We start from the raw sequence: 24,561 nt of genomic DNA on the forward strand, positions 1-24,561 counted from the left end.
CTGTAGCCCCTGCCCTGTGTTCTCTGACTACACCCCTGTAGCCCCTGCCCTGTGTTCTCTGACCACACCCCTGTAGCCCCTGCCCTGTGTTCTCTGACCACACCCCTGTAGCCCCTGCCCTGTGTTCTCTGACCACACCCTTGTAGCCCCTGCCCTGTGTTCTCTGACCACACCCTTGTAGCCCCTGCCCTGTGTTCTCTGACCACACCCTTGTAGCCCCTGCCCTGTGTTCTCTGACCACACCCTTGTAGCCCCTGCCCTGTGTTCTCTGACCACACCCCTTTAGCCCCTGCCCTGTGTTCTCTGACCCCACACCTGTAGCCCCTGCCCTGTGTTCTCTGACCACACCCCTTTAGCCCTTGCCCTGTGTTCTCTGACCACACCCCTTTAGCCCCTGCCCTGATCTACTGGAGATCTCTGGAAAGTCCCATAGTTCCATGCGTGTGTAGATACTTTCCGGACTCACCAGATGACAGCAGAGCAGCCGAGGGGAATTAGGTGGGAAAAAAGAAGTCATATTAGAGAGGTTTTCTTAGTAGACAGGTTCTGCATACACACCTCAACTGCTACGCTGGGTTCAACTATGAGATGCCATTCAGTATTACAAACATATTAAAGTAAAGCACAGGGACTTATTATACGGCATGTTGGATAGCGAGTGATCAACATAATAATCACAGTTTTAGGCCCCCTGCACACTTCAAATCCGATTTGCGATTCCGATTTTCCCTGGATACTATCAAAAGAAAAACGCAGAAAAAACGCAGCATGCAGTACTGATTAAAGAGAGGAAATCGGAATAGCATTTGAAAAGCGATTAAAAATCGCTAATCGGAATCGCATGTAGTGTGCAAGAGACCTAAAGGTGAAAAGTCAGTACCATTCGTTGGGCAGAACTTACTTTGCCGGCACTGCGGAATACACATCTGGTGGAGTTCTCGAAGCAGCCGCCATTGTTGACCGAACAAGGGTTAATTGGCAGGCACATCTTCCCGTCGCCGTAGTAACCAGTGTTGCAGGTACATTTGTACTGTCGGGGCCCCAGGTTTTTGCAGCTCGCGAATCCATGGCAGGGTGAAGGTTTACAGGGGTCCAGCGCTGCAAGAGGAGAATACAACATACGATGTAATCTATATATATATAAAATCGTGTGTGTGTGTGTGTGTGTGTACAGTGTGTGTGTGTGTGTGTGTGTGTGTGTGTGTGTGTGTGTGTGTGTGTGTGTGTGTGTACAGTGTGTGTGTGTGTGTGTGTGTGTGTGTGTGTGTACAGTGTGTGTGTGTGTGTGTGTGTGTGTGTGTGTGTGTGTGTGTGTGTGTGTGTGTGTGTGTGTGTGTATACAGTGTGTGTATACAGTGTGTGTATACAGTGTGTGTGTGTGTGTGTGTGTGTGTGTGTGTGTGTGTGTGTGTGTGTGTGTGTGTGTGTGTGTGTGTGTACAGCGTGTGTGTGTGTGTGTGTGTGTACAGCGTGTGTGTGTGTGTGTGTGTGTGTGTGGTGTGTGTGGTGTGTGTGGTGTGTGTGGTGTGTGTGTACGTGTGTGTGTGTGTGTGTGTGTACGTGTGTGTGTGTGTGTGTGTACGTGTGTGTGTGTGTGTACACAGTGTGTGTGTGTGTGTACACAGTGTGTGTGTGTGTGTGTACACATGTGTGTGTGTGTGTGTGTACACGTGTGTGTGTGTGTGTACACGTGTGTGTGTACACGTGTGTGTGTGTGTGTGTTTACAGTGTGTGTGTGTGTGTGTGTGTGTGTGTGTGTGTGTACACGTGTGTGTGTGTGTGTACGTGTGTGTACGTGTGTGTACGTGTGTGTACGTGTGTGTACGTGTGTGTACTGTGTGTGTGTGTGTGTGTGTGTGTGTGTGTGTGTGTGTGTGTGTGTGTGTGTGTGTGTGTGTGTGTGTGTGTGTGTGTGTGTGTGTGTGTGTGTGTGTGTGTGTGTGTGTGTGTGTGTGTGTGTGTGTGTATATGTGCCGCGATCACTCGAAAACGGCTTGACCGATTTGAACGAAACTTGGTACACAGATCCCTTACTACCTGGGATGATATGTTCTGGGGGTCTCGCGGCCCCCCTGCACACCTGGGCGGAGCTACAAACAGCAAATCGGATTTCATCCATTAAAGTCAATGGAAAAAATGTAAAAGGCTGCCATTCTCACAGTATTCAAGCCAGAGTCCCCACACTTGGCACAGTTGGTCACTTGGTGACCGAGGTTACAAATCCAGGAAAAGTGGGCGGGGCATAAAACAGCCAATCAAATTTCAGCCGTTCATTTTAAATGGGAAAATGTAAACTCCAGCCATTCTTAGACTGTTAATCGCAGGGTTCTCAAACTTGCCACAGTTGGTCACTGGGTGAATGCGATTAAGATTCAAGAAAATGGGTGGAGCCTACAACATCCAATCAAAATTCACCTATTGATTTTCAAGGGGGAATATTGAAACTACTGCTATTCATACACTTTTAATGGCAAAGGCTTCAAACTTGCTACAGTCGGTCATTGGGTGACTGGGGTCCAAATTCACTAAAGGTGTGTGTGTGTGTGTGTGTGTGTGTGTACAGTGTGTGTGTGTGTGTACAGTGTGTGTGTGTGTGTACAGTGTGTGTGTGTGTGTGTGTGTGTGTGTGTGTGTGTGTGTGTATGTGTGTGTATGTGTGTGTACAGTGTGTGTGTGTACGTGTGTGTGTACGTGTGTACGTGTGTGTGTGTGTACGTACGTGTGTGTGTACGTGTGTGTGTGTGTACGTACGTGTGTGTGTGTGTACGTGTGTGTGTGTGTGTACGTGTGTGTGTGTGTACGTACGTGTGTGTGTGTGTACGTGTGTGTGTGTGTACGTACGTGTGTGTGTGTGTACGTGTGTGTGTGTGTACGTACGTGTGTGTGTGTGTACGTGTGTGTGTGTACGTACGTACGTACGTACGTACGTGTGTGTGTACGTACGTGTGTGTGTACGTGTGTGCGTGTGTACGTGTGTGTGTGTGTGTGTGTGTGTGTATACACACAGTGTGTGTGTGTGTGTGTGTGTGTGTGTGTGTGTGTACACACAGTGTGTGTGTGTGTGTGTGTGTGTGTGTGTGTGTGTGTGTGTGTGTGTGTGTGTGTGTGTGTGTGTGTGTGTGTGTGTGTGTGTGTGTGTGTGTGTGTGTGTGTGTGTGTGTGTGTGTGTGTGTGTGTATTGAGTGACTGTGTGTTTAGTTTACAAAAAGTGGCCGGAGCCAGAAACAACTTTTACTGGGAAAATATAAACTGCAGCCATTCTTGCACCGTTAATGGCAAGGTTCTCAAACTTTGCACAGTTGGTCACTGGGAGATGAGTTGGTCACTGGGTGAATGAGATTAAGATTTTGGAAGCCTACAACAGCCAATAAAAATTCACCTTTATTTTCAAAGGGAATATTTAAGCTGCTACCATTCTTTTACTGTTAATAACAGATGCCTCAAACCTAGTACAGTTGGTCACTACGGTTCAAATTCAGTAAGGGGGCGGAGCCACAAACAGCCAATCAGATTTGTTTATTTTTCAATAGGAATTGATACCAAGGACCCCAAAGCTGATAAACTTGATAATTGAGTGACTGTATGTCAAGGTTAGAAAAAGTGGGCGGAGCCACCAACTTAATTTTCTACATGGCAGGGTTCCCAAACTTGACACAATTGGCCAGAGCCAGGAAAAAGGTCCTCCAGCGCCCAAGGCTCTGACACCAAAGTACGCCCCCCATCCCTCCCACTCCAGCGGTCACACACTGATTGTTATTAGACTAAGAGGCTCCCCCAGGGCCCCCAACCTTCCCAACAACTTAATCTCTAGTTATCTGACTTGCAGTCACTGCCATGTATCCCCTTTTCTTATTTTTCTCTGCTTCAAACACAACAGGGGAGTTGTGCGCCCCCTTCTACACTGCACCCTGAGGCTGAAGCCTCTCCCGCCTCTGCCTCGGCACGGCCCTGCAATTGGCCACTAGGTGACTGGGAATAATATTCAGAAAATGTGGGTGGAGCCTAAAACAGCCAATCAAAATTCACTTATTGATTTTCAAGGAGAATATTTACATTGCTACCATTCTTACACTGTTAATGGCAGAGGCCTCAAACCTGATACAGTCAGCTATTAGGTGACTGATGTCCAAATTCACTAAAGGGGGTGGAGCCACAAACAGCCAATCAGATTTTTTTAGATTGATTTCAGCCATTCTGTTATAGGCAGGGTTCTCAAACTTGACACAGTTGGTCACTGGATGACTGGGACACATATTCAGGAAAGTGGGTGGAGCCTACAGCAGCCAATCAAAATTCACCTTTTGATTTTCAAGGGGAATATTTACATTGCTGCCATTCATACACACTTAATGGCAGAGGCCTAACATCTGCTACAGTCAGTCACTGGGAGACTGGGGTTTAAATTCTGAAAAGGGGCCCAAAAACAGCCAATCAGATTTGTTTAATTTCAATGGTAAAATGCAACTAATTGATGCCAAAGACACCACAGCTCATAAATTTGGTCATTGAGTGACTGTATGTCCTGAAACACACCAGAGGAGTCTTTCTGAGCGTTTTGAGTTTTTAAATCTGCTGCTAATGTTATCCTGTGTGTCTGTGCACACTGGAGCAATGAGGTTTTGTAAAAAAAAAAACCCATAGCATTACATTGGGAAGAGGTTTTGAAACCCCTAAAAGCTCTTCCCAATGTAATGCTATGGGGTTTTTTACAAAACCTCATTGCTCCAGTGTGCACAGACACACAGGATAACATTAGCAGCAGATTTAAAAACTCAAAACGCTCAGAAAAACTCCTCTGGTGTGTTTCAGGCCTATGTCAAGATTAGAAATAGCGGCCAGAGCCAAAAACAACTAACTTTTTACATGGGGAAAGTATAAATTGCAGCTTTTCTTACACTGTTAATGGCAGGGTTCTCAAACTTGACACAGTTGGTCACTGGGGGACTAGGATTAATATTCTGAAAAGTAGGTGGAGCCTACAAGAGCCAATCAAAATTTACCTTTTGATTTTCAAGGGGAATATTGAAACTGCTGTCATTCTTACACTGTTAATGGCAGAGGCCTCAAACCTGCTACGGTCGGTCATCAAGTGTCTGGGGTTCAAATTCAGTAAAGGGGTGGAGGCAAAAACAGCCAGATTTCATTGCTGGATAAACTGCTTATATTAGCACAATTTTGATGCCAGGAACCCAAAAGCTCACAAACTTGGTCATTGAGTAGTGACTGTGTGTCCAGGTTACAAAAAGTAGGCCGAGCTAAAAACAAATTTCACTGGTAAAATGTACACTGCAGTCCTTCTGCATAAACAGCTCCAACCTTGTGCGCAGCCTTGGCGTACTAATCGATGGGGAATTGAGTTTCAGAAACCAAATTTCATCTGTAGTTAAATCTTCCTTCTTTCATCTGAAGAACATTGCAAAGATTAAACATCTGATTCCCCCAGAGGATCTTCCAACCCTAGTCCACGCCTTCATCACATCACGACTGGACTACTGCAATGCCCTTTATGCTGGCCTCCCCAAAAAGGACCTGCGTCGCCTGCAATTAGTGCAGAATGCTGCTGCCAGATTGCTAACAAACCAGCCTCGCCACTGTCACATTACACCGATCCTTCGCTCACTGCACTGGCTACCAGTAGAATGGGGAATACTCTTCAAGATTGGACTGCTGACATTCAAATCCCTGCACAATCTGGGCCCTGGATACATGAAGGACTTGCTGAAGCTGCACCACACCTCTCACAACCTCAGATCAGCAAGTTCTATAAACTTGGTCACTCCCAGAGTGCACCTCAAAAAATCTGGAGACAGAGCCTTCTGTCATGCTGCCCCTACTCTTTGGAACTCCCTACCACACCCAGTAAAGACAGCACCATCCCTGGAGCTATTCAAATCCAGACTGAAAAGCCACCTGTTTAGCCTGGCATTTCCGGACTTATAAAATTCTTCCTCTGCACCACGATGGTCGGAGCCATGCTTATGCGCTTTGAGTCCCACGGGAGAAAAGCGCTTTACAAATGTTATTTGTTGTTGTTGTTGTTCTTACACTGTTTATGGCAAGGTTCCCAAACTTTGCCCAGATGGTCACTGGGTGATTGAGATTAATATTCAGAGAAGTGGGTGGAGCCTATAATAGCCAATCAAAATTCACCTGTTGATTTTCAAGGGGAATATTTAAATTGCTACCATTTTTACACTGATAAAAGCAGATGCCTCAAACCTGCTACAGTTGGTCATTGGGTGACTGGGGTTCAAATGCTGGAGAGGGGTGGAGCCACAAACAGCCAATCTGATTTGTTTAATTTCTAGGGGAATATACAAATTATTGATGCTAAAGACCCCAAAGCTCACAAACTTGGTCATTGAGTGTTTGTACGTTAGAGTTAGAAAAAGTGGGCGGAGCCAACACCAGTCAAATACATACCCGGGCAATGCCGGGTCATCAGTGGGTGGAGACAAATACAAATTTCACTGGGAAAATATAAACTGCAGCTATTCTTACACTGTTACTGGCAGGGTTCTTAAATTTTGCACAGTTGGTCACTGGGTGACTGGGATTAATATTCAGAAAAGTGGGTGGAGCCTACAAAAGTGAATAACATTTCACCTATTGCTTTTCAAGGGGATATTTAATTGCTACCATTCTTGCACTGTTAATGGCACAGGCCTCAAAACTGGTACCGTTGGTTATTGGGTGACTGGGGTTCAAATTCAGAAAAGGGGGTGGAGCCACAAAAAGCCCATCACATTTTTTCATTTCATAGCAAATTATTGATGCCAAAGACCACAAAGTTCACAAACTTGGTCATTGAGTAATTGTGTGTTAGGGTTAGAAAAAGTGGGTGGAGCCGATACCAGCCGAATACATACCCGGACAACGCCGGGCAATCAGCTAGTATAATAGAAAATACATCAGACAAAAGCACCACATATAATGCAGGAAGGTGCAGCTCCATAAGGGCCTTTTTAACTGTGCTGCGGTAAAGCATAGGGTTAATAACTTACCTGATCGCCTGTAATTATTACACACATGATGCTCCGCCCCCATCAGAACAGTATCTGTAGCTTTTTTTTGTGGAAAAGTGTCTTCTGACGCTCTGCGTTGCCACGGCCCACCCCGCGGCCTAATTGGTGGCTGTCTAGCAGGGGGCGGGCCATGGCAGCACAGGTGGGGGTGGTCACAGAGCTTCAAAAGACTGGAAAAAATGAAGGCGGCTGTCTTGCCAAGGAGGGGGCGGAGCTTCACCTGTGTAATGAATGATGGCTGAGCAGGTAATTTATCTCATCTAAGGAGACTCTTCTGCATTGTGTCATGAGATATTGTACTATGTACAGTGTATGATAGGAATTTAAAAGAAAAACATAACAGCAGCTATCCCCCGATATTTTTTCAGGTTGCCGTAGGTGATAATGTAAATAGCCGCTATCAGTGGCCGATAAAATAACGGGTGCTTTTTTACCTGGATATGTTACAGGAGACGACAAATGCTCGGGGACAAGAATGGTTTACATTTTTATATTTATATTAACCACAATAGCTCCCAACCAGTGGCGTAGCTAAGGAGCTGTGGGCCCCGATGCAAGTTTTACATGGGGGCCCCTAAGCAGTCTATACATAACAATTGATACGGCGCACCAAAACCTGCCAATGGCAACTACAATGTCAGAGGTGCAAGAAGGGGATGGGGAGCAGCTTGTTACTGATTACCCCCAAGCACTCTATACATAGCAATCCCTGCCAATGGCAACTACAGTGTCAGAGGTGCAAGAAAGGGATGGGGAGCAGCTTGTTACTGATTACCCCCAAGCACTCTATACATAGCAATCCCTGCCAATGGCAACTACAGTGTCAGAGGAGCAAGAAGGGGATGGGGAACAGCTTGTTACTGATTACCCCCAAGCACACTATACATAGCAATCCCTGCCAATGGCAACTACAGTGTCAGAGGTGCAAGAAGGGGATGGGGAGCAGCTTGTTACTGATTACCCCCAAGCACTCTATACATAGCAATCCCTGCCAATGGCAACTACAGTGTCAGAGGTGCAAGGAGGGGATGGGGAACAGCTTGTTACTGATTACCACCAAGCACTCTATACATAGCAATCCCTGCCAATGGCAACTACAGTGTCAGAGGTGCAAGAAAGGGATGGAGAGCAGCTTGTTACTGATTACCCCCAAGCACTCTATACATAGCAATCCCTGCCAATGGCAACTACAGTGTCAGAGGTGCAAGAAAGGGATGGAGAGCAGCTTGTTACTGATTACCCCCAAGCACTCTATACATAGCAATCCCTGCCAATGGCAACTACAGTGTCAGAGGTGCAAGAAGGGGATGGGGAACAGCTTGTTACTGATTACCCCCAAGCACTCTATACATAGCAATCCCTGCCAATGGCAACTACAGTGTCAGAGGTACAAGAAGGGGATGGGGAGCAGCGTGTTACTGATTACCCCCAAGCACTCTATACATAGCAATCCCTGCCAATGGCAACTACAGTGTCAGAGGAGCAAGAAGGGGATGGGAAATAGCTTGTTACTGATTACCCCCAAGCACTCTATACATAGCAATCCCTGCCAATGGCAACTACAGTGTCAGAGGTGCAAGAAGGGGATGGGGAGCAGCTTGTTACTGATTACCCCCAAGCACTCTATACATAGCAATCCCTGCCAATGGCAACTACAGTGTCAGAGGTGCAAGAAGGGGATGGGGAGCAGCTTGTTACTGATTACCCCCAAGCACTCTATACATAGCAATCCCTGCCAATGGCAACTACAGTGTCAGAGGTACAAGAAGGGGATGGGAAATAGCTTGTTACTGATTACCCCCAAGCACTCTATACATAGCAATCCCTGCCAATGGCAACTACAGTGTCAGAGGTGCAAGAAGGGGATGGGGAGCAGCTTGTTACTGATTACCCCCAAGCACTCTATACATAGCAATCCCTGCCAATGGCAACTACAGTGTCAGAGGTGCAAGAAGGGGATGGGGAGCAGCTTGTTACTGATTACCCCCAAGCACTCTATACATAGCAATCCCTGCCAATGGCAACTACAGTGTCAGAGGTACAAGAAGGGGATGGGAAATAGCTTGTTACTGATTACCCCCAAGCACTCTATACATAGCAATCCCTGCCAATGGCAACTACAGTGTCAGAGGTGCAAGAAGGGGATGGGGAGCAGCTTGTTACTGATTACCCCCAAGCACTCTATACATAGCAATCCCTGCCAATGGCAACTACAGTGTCAGAGGTACAAGAAGGGGATGGGAAATAGCTTGTTACTGATTACCCCCAAGCACTCTATACATAGCAATCCCTGCCAATGGCAACTACAGTGTCAGAGGTGCAAGAAGGGGATGGGGAGCAGCTTGTTACTGATTACCCCCAAGCACTCTATACATAGCAATCCCTGCCAATGGCAACTACAGTGTCAGAGGTGCAAGAAGGGGATGGGGAGCAGCTTGTTACTGATTACCCCCAAGCACTCTATACATAGCAATCCCTGCAAAAGGCAACTACAGTGTCAGAGGTGCAAGAACGGGATGGGGAGCAGCTTGTTACTGATTACCCCCAAGCACTCTATACATAGCAATCCCTGCCAATGGCAACTACAGTGTCAGAGGTGCAAGAAGGGGATGGGGAGCAGCTTGTTACTGATTACCCCCAAGCACTCTATACATAGCAATCCCTGCCAATGGCAACTACAGTGTCAGAGGAGCAAGAAGGGGATGGGGAGCAGCTTGTTACTGATTACCCCCAAGCACTCTATACATAGCAATCCCAGCCAATGGCAACTACAGTGTCAGAGGAGCAAGAAGGGGATGGGGAGCAGCTTGTTACTGATTACCCCCAAGCACTCTATACATAGCAATCCCTGCCAATGGCAACTACAGTGTCAGAGGAGCAAGAAGGGGATGGGGAACAGCTTGTTACTGATTACCCCCAAGCACTCTATACATAGCAATCCCTGCCAATGGCAACTACAGTGTCAGAGGTGCAAGAAGGGGATGGGGAGCAGCTTGTTACTGATTACCCCCAAGCACTCTATACATAGCAATCCCAGCCAATGGCAACTACAGTGTCAGAGGAGCAAGAAGGGGATGGGGAGCAGCTTGTTACTGATTACCCCCAAGCACTCTATACATAGCAATCCCAGCCAATGGCAACTACAGTGTCAGAGGTGCAAGAAGGGGATGGGGAGCAGCTTGTTACTGATTACCCCCAAGCACTCTATACATAACAATCCCTGCCAATGGCAACTACAGTGTCAGAGGTGCAAGAAAGGGATGGGGAGCAGCTTGTTACTGATTACCCCCAAGCACTCTATACATAGCAATCCCTGCCAATGGCAACTACAGTGTCAGAGGAGCAAGAAGGGGATGGGGAGCAGCTTGTTACTGATTACCCCCCAAGCACTCTATACATAGCAATCCCTGCCAATGGCAACTACAGTGTCAGAGGTGCAAGAAGGGGGCGGGGAGCAGCTTGTTACTGATTATCCCCAAGCACTCTATACATAGCAATCCCTGCCAATGGCAACTACAGTGTCAGAGGTACAAGAAGGGGATGGGGAACAGCTTGTTACTGATTACCCCCAAGCACTCTATACATAGCAATCCCTGCCAATGGCAACTACAGTGTCAGAGGTGCAAGAAGGGGATGGGGAGCAGCTTGTTACTGATTACCCCCAAGCACTCTATACATAGCAATCCCTGCCAATGGCAACTACAGTGTCAGAGGTGCAAGAAGGGGATGGGGAACAGCTTGTTACTGATTACCCCCAAGCACTCTATACATAGCAATCCCTGCCAATGGCAACTACAGTGTCAGAGGTGCAAGAAGGGGGCGGGGAGCAGCTTGTTACTGATTACCCCCAAGCACTCTATACATAGCAATCCCTGCCAATGGCAACTACAGTGTCAGAGGTGCAAGAAGGGGATGGGGAGCAGCTTGTTACTGATTACCCCCAAGCACTCTATACATAGCAATCCCTGCCAATGGCAACTACAGTGTCAGAGGTACAAGAAGGGGATGGGGAGCAGCTTGTTACTGATTACCCCCAAGCACTCTATACATAGCAATCCCTGCCAATGGCAACTACAGTGTCAGAGGAGCAAGAAGGGGATGGGGAGCAGCTTGTTACTGATTACCCCCAAGCACTCTATACATAGCAATCCCTGCCAATGGCAACTACAGTGTCAGAGGTGCAAGAAGGGGATGGGGAACAGCTTGTTACTGATTACCCCCAAGCACTCTATACATAGCAATCCCTGCCAATGGCAACTACAGTGTCAGAGGTGCAAGAAGGGGATGGGAAATAGCTTGTTACTGATTACTACCATTCAAAGTATCTATAGAAGTGATTATTATGAGCACAGGACCAATAGAGAGCTAATACGGTGGTTGATGGAGGGCCCCATGGGGCCCCTCTGGCCCAAAGGCCCTGATGCGGTCGCAATCTCTGCAACCCCTATTGCTACACCCCTGCGCCCAACTGTCCCTTTTTCGGAGGGACTGGCGCTCTTGGGAAACAAATCCCCCGACCCTCTTTCGTTATGGTTTGTCCCTTTTTTCAGGACTGATGTACAGATCTGTGAAAATATATGTATTTCTGTACTGAAAATGTGTTTTGTCTTTTTTACACTAAACTTGAAACATTTCTTAATTTTTAATGTTAAAATGAAGGGAAAATGATGACAGAGAGGACCAGTGTGGTTTGAATGATAAAACTACATCGTTGGCTTCTTCATTCTGTGAGCTATGCTTGATGAGGGGTGTGGCTGGGGAGTGGTTAGGGGTGTGGCAGGGGTGTGTCTTAAAGTGTCCCGCTTTCTTATTTCAAAAAGTTGTGAGGTATGACAAGACACATGATTTTGTTTCCTCTCTTTGTTCCTGATAGTGACTCACGTATGCAGGCGTTGTTCTTCCGGCTGTACCCCGGCATACACTGGCAGGTCGGGCCCTGTAGTGACGGCGCACAGCGGCTGTTCTCTCCGCAGCTCAGAGCTTTGCAGGACAGGGATTCTGGAACCGAGACACACAAATAAATGACGTGGATCATAGACATTGGAGTGGACGGGGAGAGGGTGGGGATCCCTAGGATGAGGCTGTGGGGCAGCTGCCGGCCTCGTACTTACCCAGCTCACAGGCGGGGCCCATATAGCCCGCTTCACAAATACAGCTTCCGTCTCCAGATACCCCGCTCTTACACACTCCGTGCTTACAGCTGCACGCTGAAAGACAACGTCATAGTCACACATTGTATGTAAATAATACATGAACTATAGCAGCAGAAAATCACTGACTACACTACTGACTACACTGCAGACTACACTGCAGACTACAGACTACAGGCTACACTACAGACTACACTACAGACTACAGACTACACTACAGGCTACAGACTACACTACAGACTACACTGCAGACTGCAGACTACACTGCAGACTACAGACTACACTACAGACTACAGACTACACTACAGACTACACTACAGACTACAGACTACAGTACAGACTACACTACAGACTACAGTACAGACTACACTCCAGTGGCGGACACAGGCAGCAGTGGGCCCCTGTGCAAAATATCAATTGTGGGCCCCCCTGACCTGCGGCGCGCGAATCAAAAAATGGGTGCAGCTATAACCTGCGGCGCGCTAAGCGCGGCGCGGCAAAAAATGGGCGTGGATAGAACCTGCGGCGCATAGCGCCGCGGCAAAAAATGGGCGTGGCAATGACCGGATAAGGGCGGAGCTAACTGTAATTTAAAGTGATCCCGGGGTGAGTGTGATATGGAGGCTGCCATATTTATTTCCTTTTAAACAATACTAGTTGCCTGGCGGCCCTGCTGATCTATTTGGCTGCAGTAATAAACTGAATTACACCAGCAACAAGCATGCAGCTTAATCTTCTCAGTTCTGACAATATTGTCAGAAACCCCTGACCTGCTGCATGCTTGTTCAGGGTCTATGGTTGAAAGAATAAGAGGCAGAGGACCAGAACGGCAACCAGGCAACTGGTATTGCTTAAAAGGAGAGAAATATGGCAGCCTCAATATTATTCTCACCTCAGGTTCCCTTGAAAAGTGCAACGCAAAGACAGTGGGCCCAAGTTTTGGTGACCCTTTCCCCAGAAAATTCACATAATTGTGCAGGTTTTCTCAAGAAAATACACATAATGTGAGCAGATTTGCCCAGAAAATACATGCAATCATGTCGGCAGATATGCCCAGAAAATACGTGCAATCATGTCGGCAGATATGCCCAGAAAATACGTGCAATCATGTCGGCAGATATGCCCAGAAAATACGTGCAATCATGTCGGCAGATATGCCCAGAAAATACGTGCAATCATGTCGGCAGATATGCCCAGAAAATACGTGCAATCATGTCGGCAGATATGCCCAGAAAATACGTGCAATCATGTCGGCAGATATGCCCAGAAAATACGTGCAATCATGTCGGCAGATATGCCCAGAAAATACGTGCAATCATGTCGGCAGATATGCCCAGAAAATACGTGCAATCATGTCGGCAGATATGCCCAGAAAATACGTGCAATCATGTCGGCAGATATGCCCAGAAAATACGTGCAATCATGTCGGCAGATATGCCCAGAAAATACGTGCAATCATGTCGGCAGATATGCCCAGAAAATACGTGCAATCATGTCGGCAGATATGCCCAGAAAATACGTGCAATCATGTCGGCAGATATGCCCAGAAAATACGTGCAATCATGTCGGCAGATATGCCCAGAAAATACGTGCAATCATGTCGGCAGATATGCCCAGAAAATACGTGCAATCATGTCGGCAGATATGCCCAGAAAATACGTGCAATCATGTCGGCAGATATGCCCAGAAAATACCTGCAATCATGTCGGCAGATATGCCCAGAAAATACCTGCAATCATGTCGGCAGATATGCCCAGAAAATACGTGCAATCATGTCGGCAGATTTGCCCAGAAAACACATGCAATCATGTAGCAAATTTGCCCAGAACATACATGCAATCATGTGGCAGACCTGCCCAGAACATACACGCAATCATGTGGCAGATATGCCCAGAAAATACCTGCAATCATGTCGGCAGATATGCCCAGAAAATACCTGCAATCATGTCGGCAGATATGCCCAGAAAATACGTGCAATCATGTCGGCAGATTTGCCCAGAAAACACATGCAATCATGTAGCAAATTTGCCCAGAACATACATGCAATCATGTGGCAGACCTGCCCAGAACATACACGCAATCATGTGGCAGACCTGCCCAGAACATACACGCAATCATGTGGCAGACCTGCCCAGAACATACACCTGCTAAAATAAATAATAAAAAAAAAACATTTACTCACCTGCAGCAGCAGACCTCCTGTCCCAGCCTCCATCCGGCGCGCAGCTCCCATGGGTGGTTGGGTGGATAGGTAGCCTGGTGGGTAGGTAGGCAGCCGGGTGGGTAGGTAGGTAGCCCTTAGCCGGGTGGGTAAGTAGCCTGGTGGGTGGCTGGGTAGCTGGGTGGGTAGCCTGGTGGGTGGCTGGGTAGGCGGGTGGGTAGGTAGCCTGGTGGGTGGGTAGGTGGGTGGTTAGGTAGCTGGGTGGGTGGGTAGGTAGCCTGGTGGGTTGGTAGGTAGCCGGGTGGGTAGGTAGGTAGGTAGCCTGGTGGGTAGGTAGGTAGCCGGGTGGGTGTGTAGGTAGCCGGGTGGGTGGTTAGGTAGCCGGGTGGGTAGGTAGCCGGGTGGGTAGGTAGGTATCCGGGTGGGTAGGTAGCCGGGTGGGTGGGTAGGTAGCCGGGTGGGTAGGTAGCCAGGTAGATAGCCGGCAGGGTGGTTAGGTAGCCGGGTGGGTAGGTAGCCAGGTAGATAGCCGGCAGGGTGGTTAGGTAGCCGGGTGGGTAGCTAGGTAGCCGGGTGGGTAGGTAGCCGGGTGGGTAGGTAGATAGCCGGCAGGGTGGTTAGGTAGCCGGGTGGGTAGGTAGCCGGGTGGGTGGGTAGGTAGCCGGGTGGGTAGGTAGGTATCCGGGTGGGTAGGTAGCCGGGTGGGTGGGTAGGTAGCCGGGTGGGTGGGTAGGTAGCCGGGTGGGTAGGTAGCCAGCAGGGTGGGTAGGTAGCCGGGTGGGTAGGTAGCCAGGTAGATAGCCGGCAGGGTGGTTAGGTAGCCGGGTGGGTAGCTAGGTAGCCGGGTGGGTAGGTAGCCAGGTAGGTAGCCGGCAGGGTGGTTAGGTAGCCGGGTGGGTAGCTAGGTAGCCGGGTGGGTAGGTAGCCGGGTGGGTAGGTAGCCAGGTAGATAGCCGGCAGGGTGGTTAGGTAGCCGGGTGGTTAGCTAGGTAGCCGGGTGGGTAGGTAGCCAGGTAGATAGCCGGCAGGGTGGTCAGGTAGCCGGGTGGGTAGCTAGGTAGCCGGGTGGGTAGGTAGCCAGGTAGGTAGCCGGCAGGGTGGTTAGGTAGCCGGGTGGGTAGGTAGCCGGGTGGGTAGGTAGCCAGGTAGATAGCCGGCAGGGTGGTTAGGTAGCCGGGTGGGTAGCTAGGTAGCCGGGTGGTTAGGTAGCCGGGTGGGTAGCTAGGTAGCCGGGTGGTTAGGTAGCCGGGTGGGTAGGTAGCCAGGTAGATAGCCGGCAGGGTGGTTAGGTAGCCGGGTGGGTAGCTAGGTAGCCGGGTGGGTAGGTAGCCAGGTAGATAGCCGGCAGGGTGGTCAGGTAGCCGGGTGGGTAGCTAGGTAGCCGGGTGGGTAGGTAGCCAGGTAGGTAGCCGGCAGGGTGGTTAGGTAGCCGGGTGGGTAGCTAGGTAGCCGGGTGGGTGGGTAGGTAGCCTGGTTAGGTAGCCGGGTAGGTAGCCGGGTGGATGGTTAGGTAGCGGGGTAGGTAGCCGGGTGGGTGGGTAAGGTAGCCGGGTGGGTAGCTATCCGGGTGGGGGGCCCGACTCCTATCCTCCCTCACTCACCTCGGGGCCCCCCTCCCGGTATGCGCTGCAGCCGGCGGGAGAGCAGAAAATACAGGAAGTCTCCGGCCGGGGCTGCAGCAGACGCTAGAGGCAGCTGCTGCTTAGTTTCCGATATGTCTCCAAAGTTGGAGACCAAGCGGCAGCTGCCGCCCCGGCCGGAGACTTCTTGTATTTTCCGCTCTCCCGCCGCATGAGGGGGGGGGGGGGGCGAGGTGAGGGGGGAGGACAGAAGTTGGGCCCCCCAGGTTAAAAAAAAAAAAAAAAAAAAAAAAAAAAAAACCTGCAATACTTAATGGGCCCCTGAAGCAGCAGAACTGCCGTATGTCCGCCACTGAGACTACACTACAGACTACACTACAGACCACACTACAGACTACTTTACTGACTACACTACTGACTGCACTTCCACTACACTACAGACTACACTACACTGACTACACTACTGACTACCACAGACTACACTACTTACTACAGTACACACTCCGTGCTTACAGTCACACACTGAAAGACAACGTCATAGCCACACATTTATATATGTCTCTGCTGGTTCCAGGGCTATGTCAAAACTGCTCCTTACTACATTTATATATGCTGGTTCCAGGGTTATGTCACACCTGCTCCTTACTACATTTATATATGCTGGTTCCAGGGTTATGTCACACCTGCTCCTTACTACATTTATATATGCTGGTTCCAGGGTTATGTCACACCTGCTCCTTACTACATTTATATATGCTGGTTCCAGGGTTATGTCACACCTGCTCCTTACTACATTTATATATGCTGGTTCCAGGGTTATGTCACACCTGCTCCTTACTACATTTATATATGCTGGTTCCAGAGTTATGTCACACATGCTCCTTACTACATTTATACTGTATATGCTGGTTCCAGGGTTATGTCACACCTGCTCCTTACTACATTTATATATGCTGGTTCCGGGGTTATGTCACACCTGCTCCTTACTACATTTATATATGCTGGTTCCAGGGTTATGTCACACCTGCTCCTTGTTACATTTATATCACACACTCTTGTCAGTGATTTTCTTTCTTACCAGAAGTACAACTTGCTCCATAGAGAGACGGATCAGAACATTCCCCGCAAGCAAAGCCAGCAAAGCCCTCCTGCAAATCAAACAGTACAAAGGCTGTCATTATTATTCCGGACAACTCCTAACTCCCGTTACATCTTCACTTATCTCTGCACAAGGTACAAATGTCTGACATTTGTTACCTTATATATGTTACACATACAAAGCTGTCCGCTGCATAAAATATACTCTACTGCTTTTATAGATTGTATATTTTTGTTGTTAGGTGTTGTATAAGCTGTTGTAAGAGGTTTAAAGCACCAAAAACAATTTGTTTATCTTTTATGTCCAAATCCAGAGCTGTCTGAAAGTAAACCATTTTTCCACAAGTACGAGTGTGTATATGGAGGGGACTACACATCTGAGAAGGTACATAATAGTCTTCCATGTCCAATGCTTAACCACTTCCCCTTCCACCGCGCGAGTAACTACATCCCTGAAAAATGCCACAACTCTGTGCAGGTACGTTGCTACTACATCCCTCCCCGCTGCGCGTTCCCGCTCCCCCAACACCCCGCCCCCCGCACTCGTTACTACCGATCGGTAGTCGCTAGAATGATCAATGGATGGGAAAGCAGTTACCATTCATTGATCTAAGTCCCTGTGTGAATGACCACAGCCATCTATTAGACGGCTCCACCAGTCACAAAACCCATCAACGCATCACTTCCTCTATGCATGCTAATACTACACATGAGAAAGTGAACAGCTACATTTTTTTTAAAGGATATGTTTTTACCTTATTTTTACATGTGAAATTAACCCCTGACCTCCCACATTCCCCATTAGCTACCAAAATTGTTTTTATTAAAATAAAAGATAAAAAAATGTACAAATAAAAAAAATATACATAAATAGTTACCTTCGGGACTGACCTTTTTTAATATGTTTGTAAAGAGAGTATATTACAGTTACTTTATAAATTACTAGTGACCTAAGCCCGTTTAAAAATAGGCTCTAGGTCTGTTGCCGCACGTGCACCCGCCCGCCGCACAAGCGCCTGCCCTCTCGGCCGGCCGGCCCGCCTCCTGTCCCAGCGGCTGTGTCAGTGCAGGACATGCACAGTAGCACAAAAGCACTGACACATGGACATGGGATGCAGGGGCACTTGTAGTTTATTACGTAGGATAGGCTTATAATTAGGGATGGGCGCAAAACTGAAAAAATGCACATTTATTTCCATATAAAATATTGGCGCCATACTTTGTACTAGGGAAATATTTTAAACGTTGCAATATCCGGGACAAATTGCCAAATAAAATGTGTCAGTTTTAATAATGTATTTAGAACTATAATGACCGAAAACTGAAAAAAAATAAATTTTTCCATTTTTTTTTCTGATTATTCCCGTTAAAACGCAGTTAGAATAAAATAATTCTTAGCCAAAAGTACCTTCCAAAAAAAAGCCTAATTAGTGACGAAAAAAACAAGATATCGATTTTCGTTGTGATAAGTAGTAATAATGTTTTAGGCAAATGAATGGAAGGAGCGCTGACAGGTGAAAATTGATGTTTTTTTAAGGGGAAAAACCCTTTGAAGTGAAGTGGGTAAAGCAAACCTGAAGTAAAAATAAAAACTGATTTGTATGTGTAGTACAGCTAAGAAATAGAACAGTGGCAGCAGTAATATGAGTCTAATATTGTTTCTAGTGCAGGAAGAGCTATTCTACCAAACTGGGTTGAATAATGAACAGTGAGAGGCGTCTTGAGATAAGGTTTTACTGCAGGAGAGTTCAAAGGGTTATTATTTCTGCTTTGTTTTATAGCTTAAAAGACAGGGTGTGGTTTTAAAACTGCAACTGCAACAGCATGATGCAACGTTTTAAAAAAAGCTACACAACTGAAAATAAAAATATGAGACTCCTTTCTTTGCTACTAATGTTCTATTCATTATACATACTACACAGGTTTATTTTCACTTCAGATTTGCTTTAAAGTGGATCCGAGATAAACTTTTACTAATTGCATAATTGTGATCCTTTCATATAGTTTATAGGGCATTCCTTAAGCCAAATACTTTTTTTGTTTTTTTTTAATACTCTAATTCCCTATAAACTAAACAAGCCTCGCCCACAGCTTCTCCAGAGAGCCTTGGCACTGTAGCAAAGGCTTATGGGAGCTCAGTCTGGGCAGGAGGGGGAGGTGTTACTAGCCAGAGATTTCAGAGGCAGAGGGGAGGAGGAGAAGGGACTGAATTTACACACAGGCAAGCTGATAGCATCTCCAGCCCTCAGCCTGTGACAATGTGACAAACAGAACATGGCTGCCCTCATTGTATCACAGCAATAAATAATCATGAACTGTTGAAGCTGTTTGCAGATAGATATGCTGTGTAAACAATCTAAACTTTAGATAAGATATATAGACAAGTTACTGGTTATAGTTAGTTTTTCATCTCGGATCCGCTTTATCTCTGGATGGGTGACACTGACAGGACTCCCAGTGGTATACTGGTGTTGGCAGCATTACGCAAAGACTTTTAGGGCTCGTTCACACAAAGGGTGTTTTTGCCCCTTTTCAAGCGCCGCCGATTTTGAACATTGCCCCAAAAAGCGCTTGTGCAATGATTCCCTATGAGAGAGTTCACATCTGAGCGGTTCGATTCCGCTCTGCTCAGCAAAGCGCTGCCTGGACCATTTTTGGGGCGATTTGCCTCAGTGGAAGGTTTAGGGAAATCACAAAACGCTTGAAAAAACGCTTTGTATAGCAATCTCCCCAGCGCTTTATTGAATAAATACATTATCTTTATTATTTTCTGGGTGAAAGAGTTCCCTTCCTGACTTGTGCCAGGAAGTGAAAAAACATCACTCTGCAAAAGCGCTTTATACAAAATCACAGCGTGCAGGTAAGCACCGGGAGGGTTTTAGATGTAGACAAAGCCTTATTGAGGAAAAAGATGAATGTTTTGCAGGTATGGTGTGACTGGCACAAATATAGCATGGATTATAAAATCAGGCAATCTACAGATCACAGCGCTGCTTACATCACAGACGCAGGTCCCGTTCCCAGTCAGTCCATCCTGGCACACTCCATGGCCACCGCAGGGCTGCTTAGCTCCTCCAGGGCATTCTGGGAGAAAAGGAAATATCTTTAAGTAAAAAAACAAAATTAACAAAACCCAGGCCTTACTCTTGACTTGCCATATAGGTCTGGTTCACACTATCAGCGCTTTTCTAAGCAACCATTTATAAAACTCTTGCCATTGTAATGTTATCTGTGTGTTCTCACTTGTACAATGTGATTTAAAAAATAATTAGCAAGAGTTTTTCAAATCACCAGTGCTTAGAAAAGCGCTGCTAGTGGGAACGAGCCTATATGAGGGTCAGAGATTTCCAAGCCCTGTTATTATACACAACAATTGCTATCACAACTCTCTCCTACACTTTACGCTCAATGTAAAATAGATGAGAGTCTGATAACCGATATTTCCATAGACTTCTCTTCACCAGTCGTTAGGTACGAAATAGCCCCCAGGGTTTGTTAATATTTAACACCCCCCTGAAATGGGATACGGAAGCTGCCATATTTATTTCCTTTTAAACAATACCATTTGCCTGGCAGCCCTGCTGATCTGTCTGGCTGCAGTAGTGTCTGAATCACACACGTGAAACAAGCATGCAGCTTATCCTGTCACACTTCAGTCAGAGCACCTGATCTGCATGGGCAGCATGGTGGTGCAGTGGTTAGCACTATTTGCACAGACTTAGTATGTTCTCCCTGTCTCTTCCGATTCCTCCCGCATCCCAAAAACATACAGATAATTTCATTGGCTTTCCCCTAGATTGACCCTAGACTATGATACATACACTACACGATGCATACATAGACATAGGACTATGGTAGGGATTAGACTGTGAGCCCCTCTGAGGGACAATTAGTGACAAGACAATATACTCTGTACAGTGCTGCTGAAGATGTTGGTGCTATACAGTATAAATACTAAATAAGATTAATAATAATGCTTGTTCAGGGGCTATGGCTAAAAGTATTAGAGGCAGAGGATCTGCAGGACAGCCAGGCAACTAGTCTTGTTTAAACGTAAATAAACATGTCAGCCTCCACTTACCTCACAGTTTAGATGGCCTTTAAAGGGAACCTGAAGTGAGTAAAATTATGTGAAATAAACACATGACGTAGCTGCAAATGAATATTACATACTAACCTCACCGTCGGTTCCTCTCAGAAACTCACCATTTTCTTCTTACAGTGATCCCTTCCAGTTCTGACAAGATTGTGTCAGAACTGAAATATACCAGTTGCTGTCAGTTATATATCAGCAGCTGTCAGTTACAACTGAATGTGCAAGGTAATGTCCATGTTTCCCTATGGCTCAAGTGGGTGATATTACAGTTTAATAGTGTGCTGACCAGAAAGCTGTTATGGGTAATGCCCATTTTCAAAATGGAGGACGGAAAATTCCCTTAATCACAGTGAACAAACAGGACACGGGAGAGGAGAACGAGATTGAGAAATAGACTACAAGGGAGGTAAGTATGACCAGCATATGGTGATTTTGACTTTTTATTTTCAGTTCAGGTTCTCTTTAAATATAACAGTTTTCATACTCTTTTGATCTCATTCTTGAGGATATAATTTACTGCCAATATTTCAGTTAAAGTTAATTATAAACTTTTTTAAATAAAAGAAGATTTTAAAAGAGAAGGAAATAACAAATTGCATCTACAATATGGAATTGAGTGTGACGAGATGGAAGCCACCAAAAGGAATGATTACTGACAGATATGTTAATTGGCTTCCCCCAGGTTTGGCCCTTAATCCTGGTACACACCACGAGATTTCCTGACAGATCAACGGGTCAAAGCTTTCGATGTATTTTCTGAATAGTTTTGTGCAGTAGTGATTGATCAGAATCTGATTGGACCTGTTGGAATGTATTGATTCAACATATCGATCTGACGGAAAATTGCATGGTGTGTACCAGCCTTTAGACTGTGATAGAGACATATGACTATAACACGGATTAGCTTGTGAGCTCCTGTGAGGACAGTCAGTGACATGACTATGTACTCTGTATAGTGCTGCAGGAGATGTCACTGCTATATAAATACATCATAATAATATGGTAGGACATTAGACTATGACTATGGTAGGATTAGAGTGTGAGCTCCTCTGAGGACAGTCAGTGACATGGCTATGTACTCTGTAATGTGCTGCAGGAGATGTCAGTGCTATATAAATACATAATAATAATATGGTAGGGCATTAGGCTATGACTATGGTAGGATTAGAGTGTGAGCTCCTCTGAGGACAGTCAGTGACATGGCTATGTACTCTGTAATGTGCTGCAGGAGATGTCAGTGCTATATAAATACATAATAATAATATGGTAGGGCATTAGGCTATGACTATGGTAGGATTAGAGTGTGAGCTCCTCTGAGGACAGTCAGTGACATGACTATGTACTCTGTATAGTGCTGCAGGAGATGTCACTGCTATATAAATACATCATAATAATATGGTAGGACATTAGACTATGACTATGGTAGGATTAGAGTGTGAGCTCCTCTGAGGACAGTCAGTGACATGGCTATGTACTCTGTAATGTGCTGCAGGAGATGTCAGTGCTATATAAATACATAATAATAATATGGTAGGGCATTAGGCTATGACTATGGTAGGATTAGAGTGTGAGCTCCTCTGAGGACAGTCAGTGACATGACTATGTACTCTGTAATGTGCTGCAGGAGATGTCAGTGCTATATAAATACATCATAATAATATGGTAGGACATTAGACTATGACTATGGTAGGATTAGATTGTGAGCTCCTCTGAGGACAGTCAGTGACATGACTATGTACTCTGTAAAGTGCTGCAGAAGATGTCAGTGCTATATAAATACATAATAATAATATGGTAGGACATTAAGCTATGACTATGGTAGGATTAGATTGTGAGCTCCTCTGAGGACAGGCAGTGACATGACTATGTACTCTGTAATGTGCTGCAGAAATTGTCAGAGCTATATAAAGGCCTCTGCCATTACCCGTGTAAGAATGGCAGCAGCTTCAATATTCCCCTTGAAAATCAATGAGGGAATTTTGATTGGCTCTTGTAGGCTCCACCTACTTTTCCGAATATTAATCCTAGTCACCCAGTGACCAACTGTGGGAAGTTTGAGAACCCTGCCATTAACAGTGTAAGAATAGCTGCAGTTTATATTTTCCCATGTAAAAAGTTAGTTGTTTTTTGCTCTGCCCACTATTTCTAACCTTGACATACAGTCACTCAATGACCAAGTTTATGAGCTGTGGGGTCTTTGGCATCAATAAGTTGCATTTTACCATTGAAATTAAACAAATCTGACTGGCTGTTTTGGCCCGCTCCCTTCAGAATTTAAACCCCAGTCTCCCAGTGACTGACTGTGCCAGATTTGATGCCTCTGCCATTAAGAGTGTATGAATGGCAGCAATGTAAATATTCCCCTTGAAAAACAAAAGGTGAATTTTGATTGGCTACTGTAGGCTCCACCCACTTTCCTGAATATTAGTCCCAGTCACCCAGTGGGCCACTGTGTCACGTTTGAGAACCCTGCCAATAACAGAATGGCTGAAATCAATCTAACAAATCTGATTGGCTGTTTGTGGCTCCACCCCCTTTAGTGAATTTGGACCCCAGTCACCCAATGACTGACTGTATCAGGTTTGAGGCCTCTGCCACTAACAGTGTAAGAATGGTAGCGATGTAAACAGAGCCAGGACAAGGTTCTCCAGCACCCAAGGCTGAGACACCAAAGTGCGCCCCTCCATCCCTCCCACCTCAGCTGTCACACACTGATTGCTATAAAGCTGGCCACTAACGGTCCAATTTCTAGCGAAAAATCGTTCGGGCGATCAGAAATTCTGATCGGACGAAAAATCGTTCACTACACCATCAACTAACCAATCATTGCTTCCTATCTATCACGACCACCAATATCACGACCACCAAGAAAATCCAAATTTTCGTTCGACGAAAATTTATTCGATTTTTCTCACTCGTTCATAATCGGTTGTGTCCACCAATGGAAATTATTTACAACCAATCCGATCAGAATTTCTGATCGCTCAAATGATTTTTTGCTAGAAATTGTCCAATTTCTAGTCGAAAAATCGTTCGAGCGATCAGAAATTCTGATCGGACGAAAAATCGTTCACTACACCATCAACTAACCAATCTTTACTTCCTATCTATTACGACCACCAAGAAAATCCAAATTTTCGTTCGACGAAAATTCATTCGGGCGACATTTTTTTCACTCGTTCATAATCGATTGTGTCCACCAATGGAGATTATTTCAACCAATCCGATCAGAATTTCTGATCGCTCGAACGATTTTTCGCTAGAAATTGGACCGTTAGTGGCCAGCTTAAGACTAAGAGGTGCCCCAGGGCCCCCAACCCCCACAACACCTTAATCTCTAGTTATCTGGCTTGCAGTCACTGCCATGTATCCCCATTTTGTATTTGTCTTTGCTTCAAACACAATATGGGAATGATAGCTGAGTGAGTTGTGCGCTCCCTCCTACACTGCG

The 24,561-nt window shown here is 46.2% G+C and overlaps 1 protein-coding gene across 3 annotated transcripts in view; it reads right to left on the reverse strand.

Annotated features, from left to right (window-relative positions):
• STAB1 (stabilin 1) overlaps positions 1–24,561 on the reverse strand; it is a 308,949-nt gene that overhangs the window by 254,145 nt on the left and 30,243 nt on the right. For 2 of the 3 annotated variants that reach the window (XM_068251889.1, XM_068251888.1), the window contains exons 4-8: positions 20,013–20,098; positions 16,995–17,064; positions 12,137–12,232; positions 11,907–12,023; positions 902–1,098 (exon numbers count right to left, since the gene is read on the reverse strand). In XM_068251889.1, the coding sequence (XP_068107990.1) occupies positions 902–1,098; positions 11,907–12,023; positions 12,137–12,232; positions 16,995–17,064; positions 20,013–20,098 (566 nt within the window). Of the gene's footprint in view, positions 1–901; positions 1,099–11,906; positions 12,024–12,136; positions 12,233–16,994; positions 17,065–20,012; positions 20,099–24,561 lie in introns of those variants that run through there. The other variant, XM_068251891.1, reaches the window with a different exon arrangement.

The sequence above is a fragment of the Hyperolius riggenbachi genome, chromosome 9 (genome assembly GCF_040937935.1).
Source record: "Hyperolius riggenbachi isolate aHypRig1 chromosome 9, aHypRig1.pri, whole genome shotgun sequence".
Classification (NCBI taxonomy): domain Eukaryota; kingdom Metazoa; phylum Chordata; class Amphibia; order Anura; family Hyperoliidae; genus Hyperolius; species Hyperolius riggenbachi.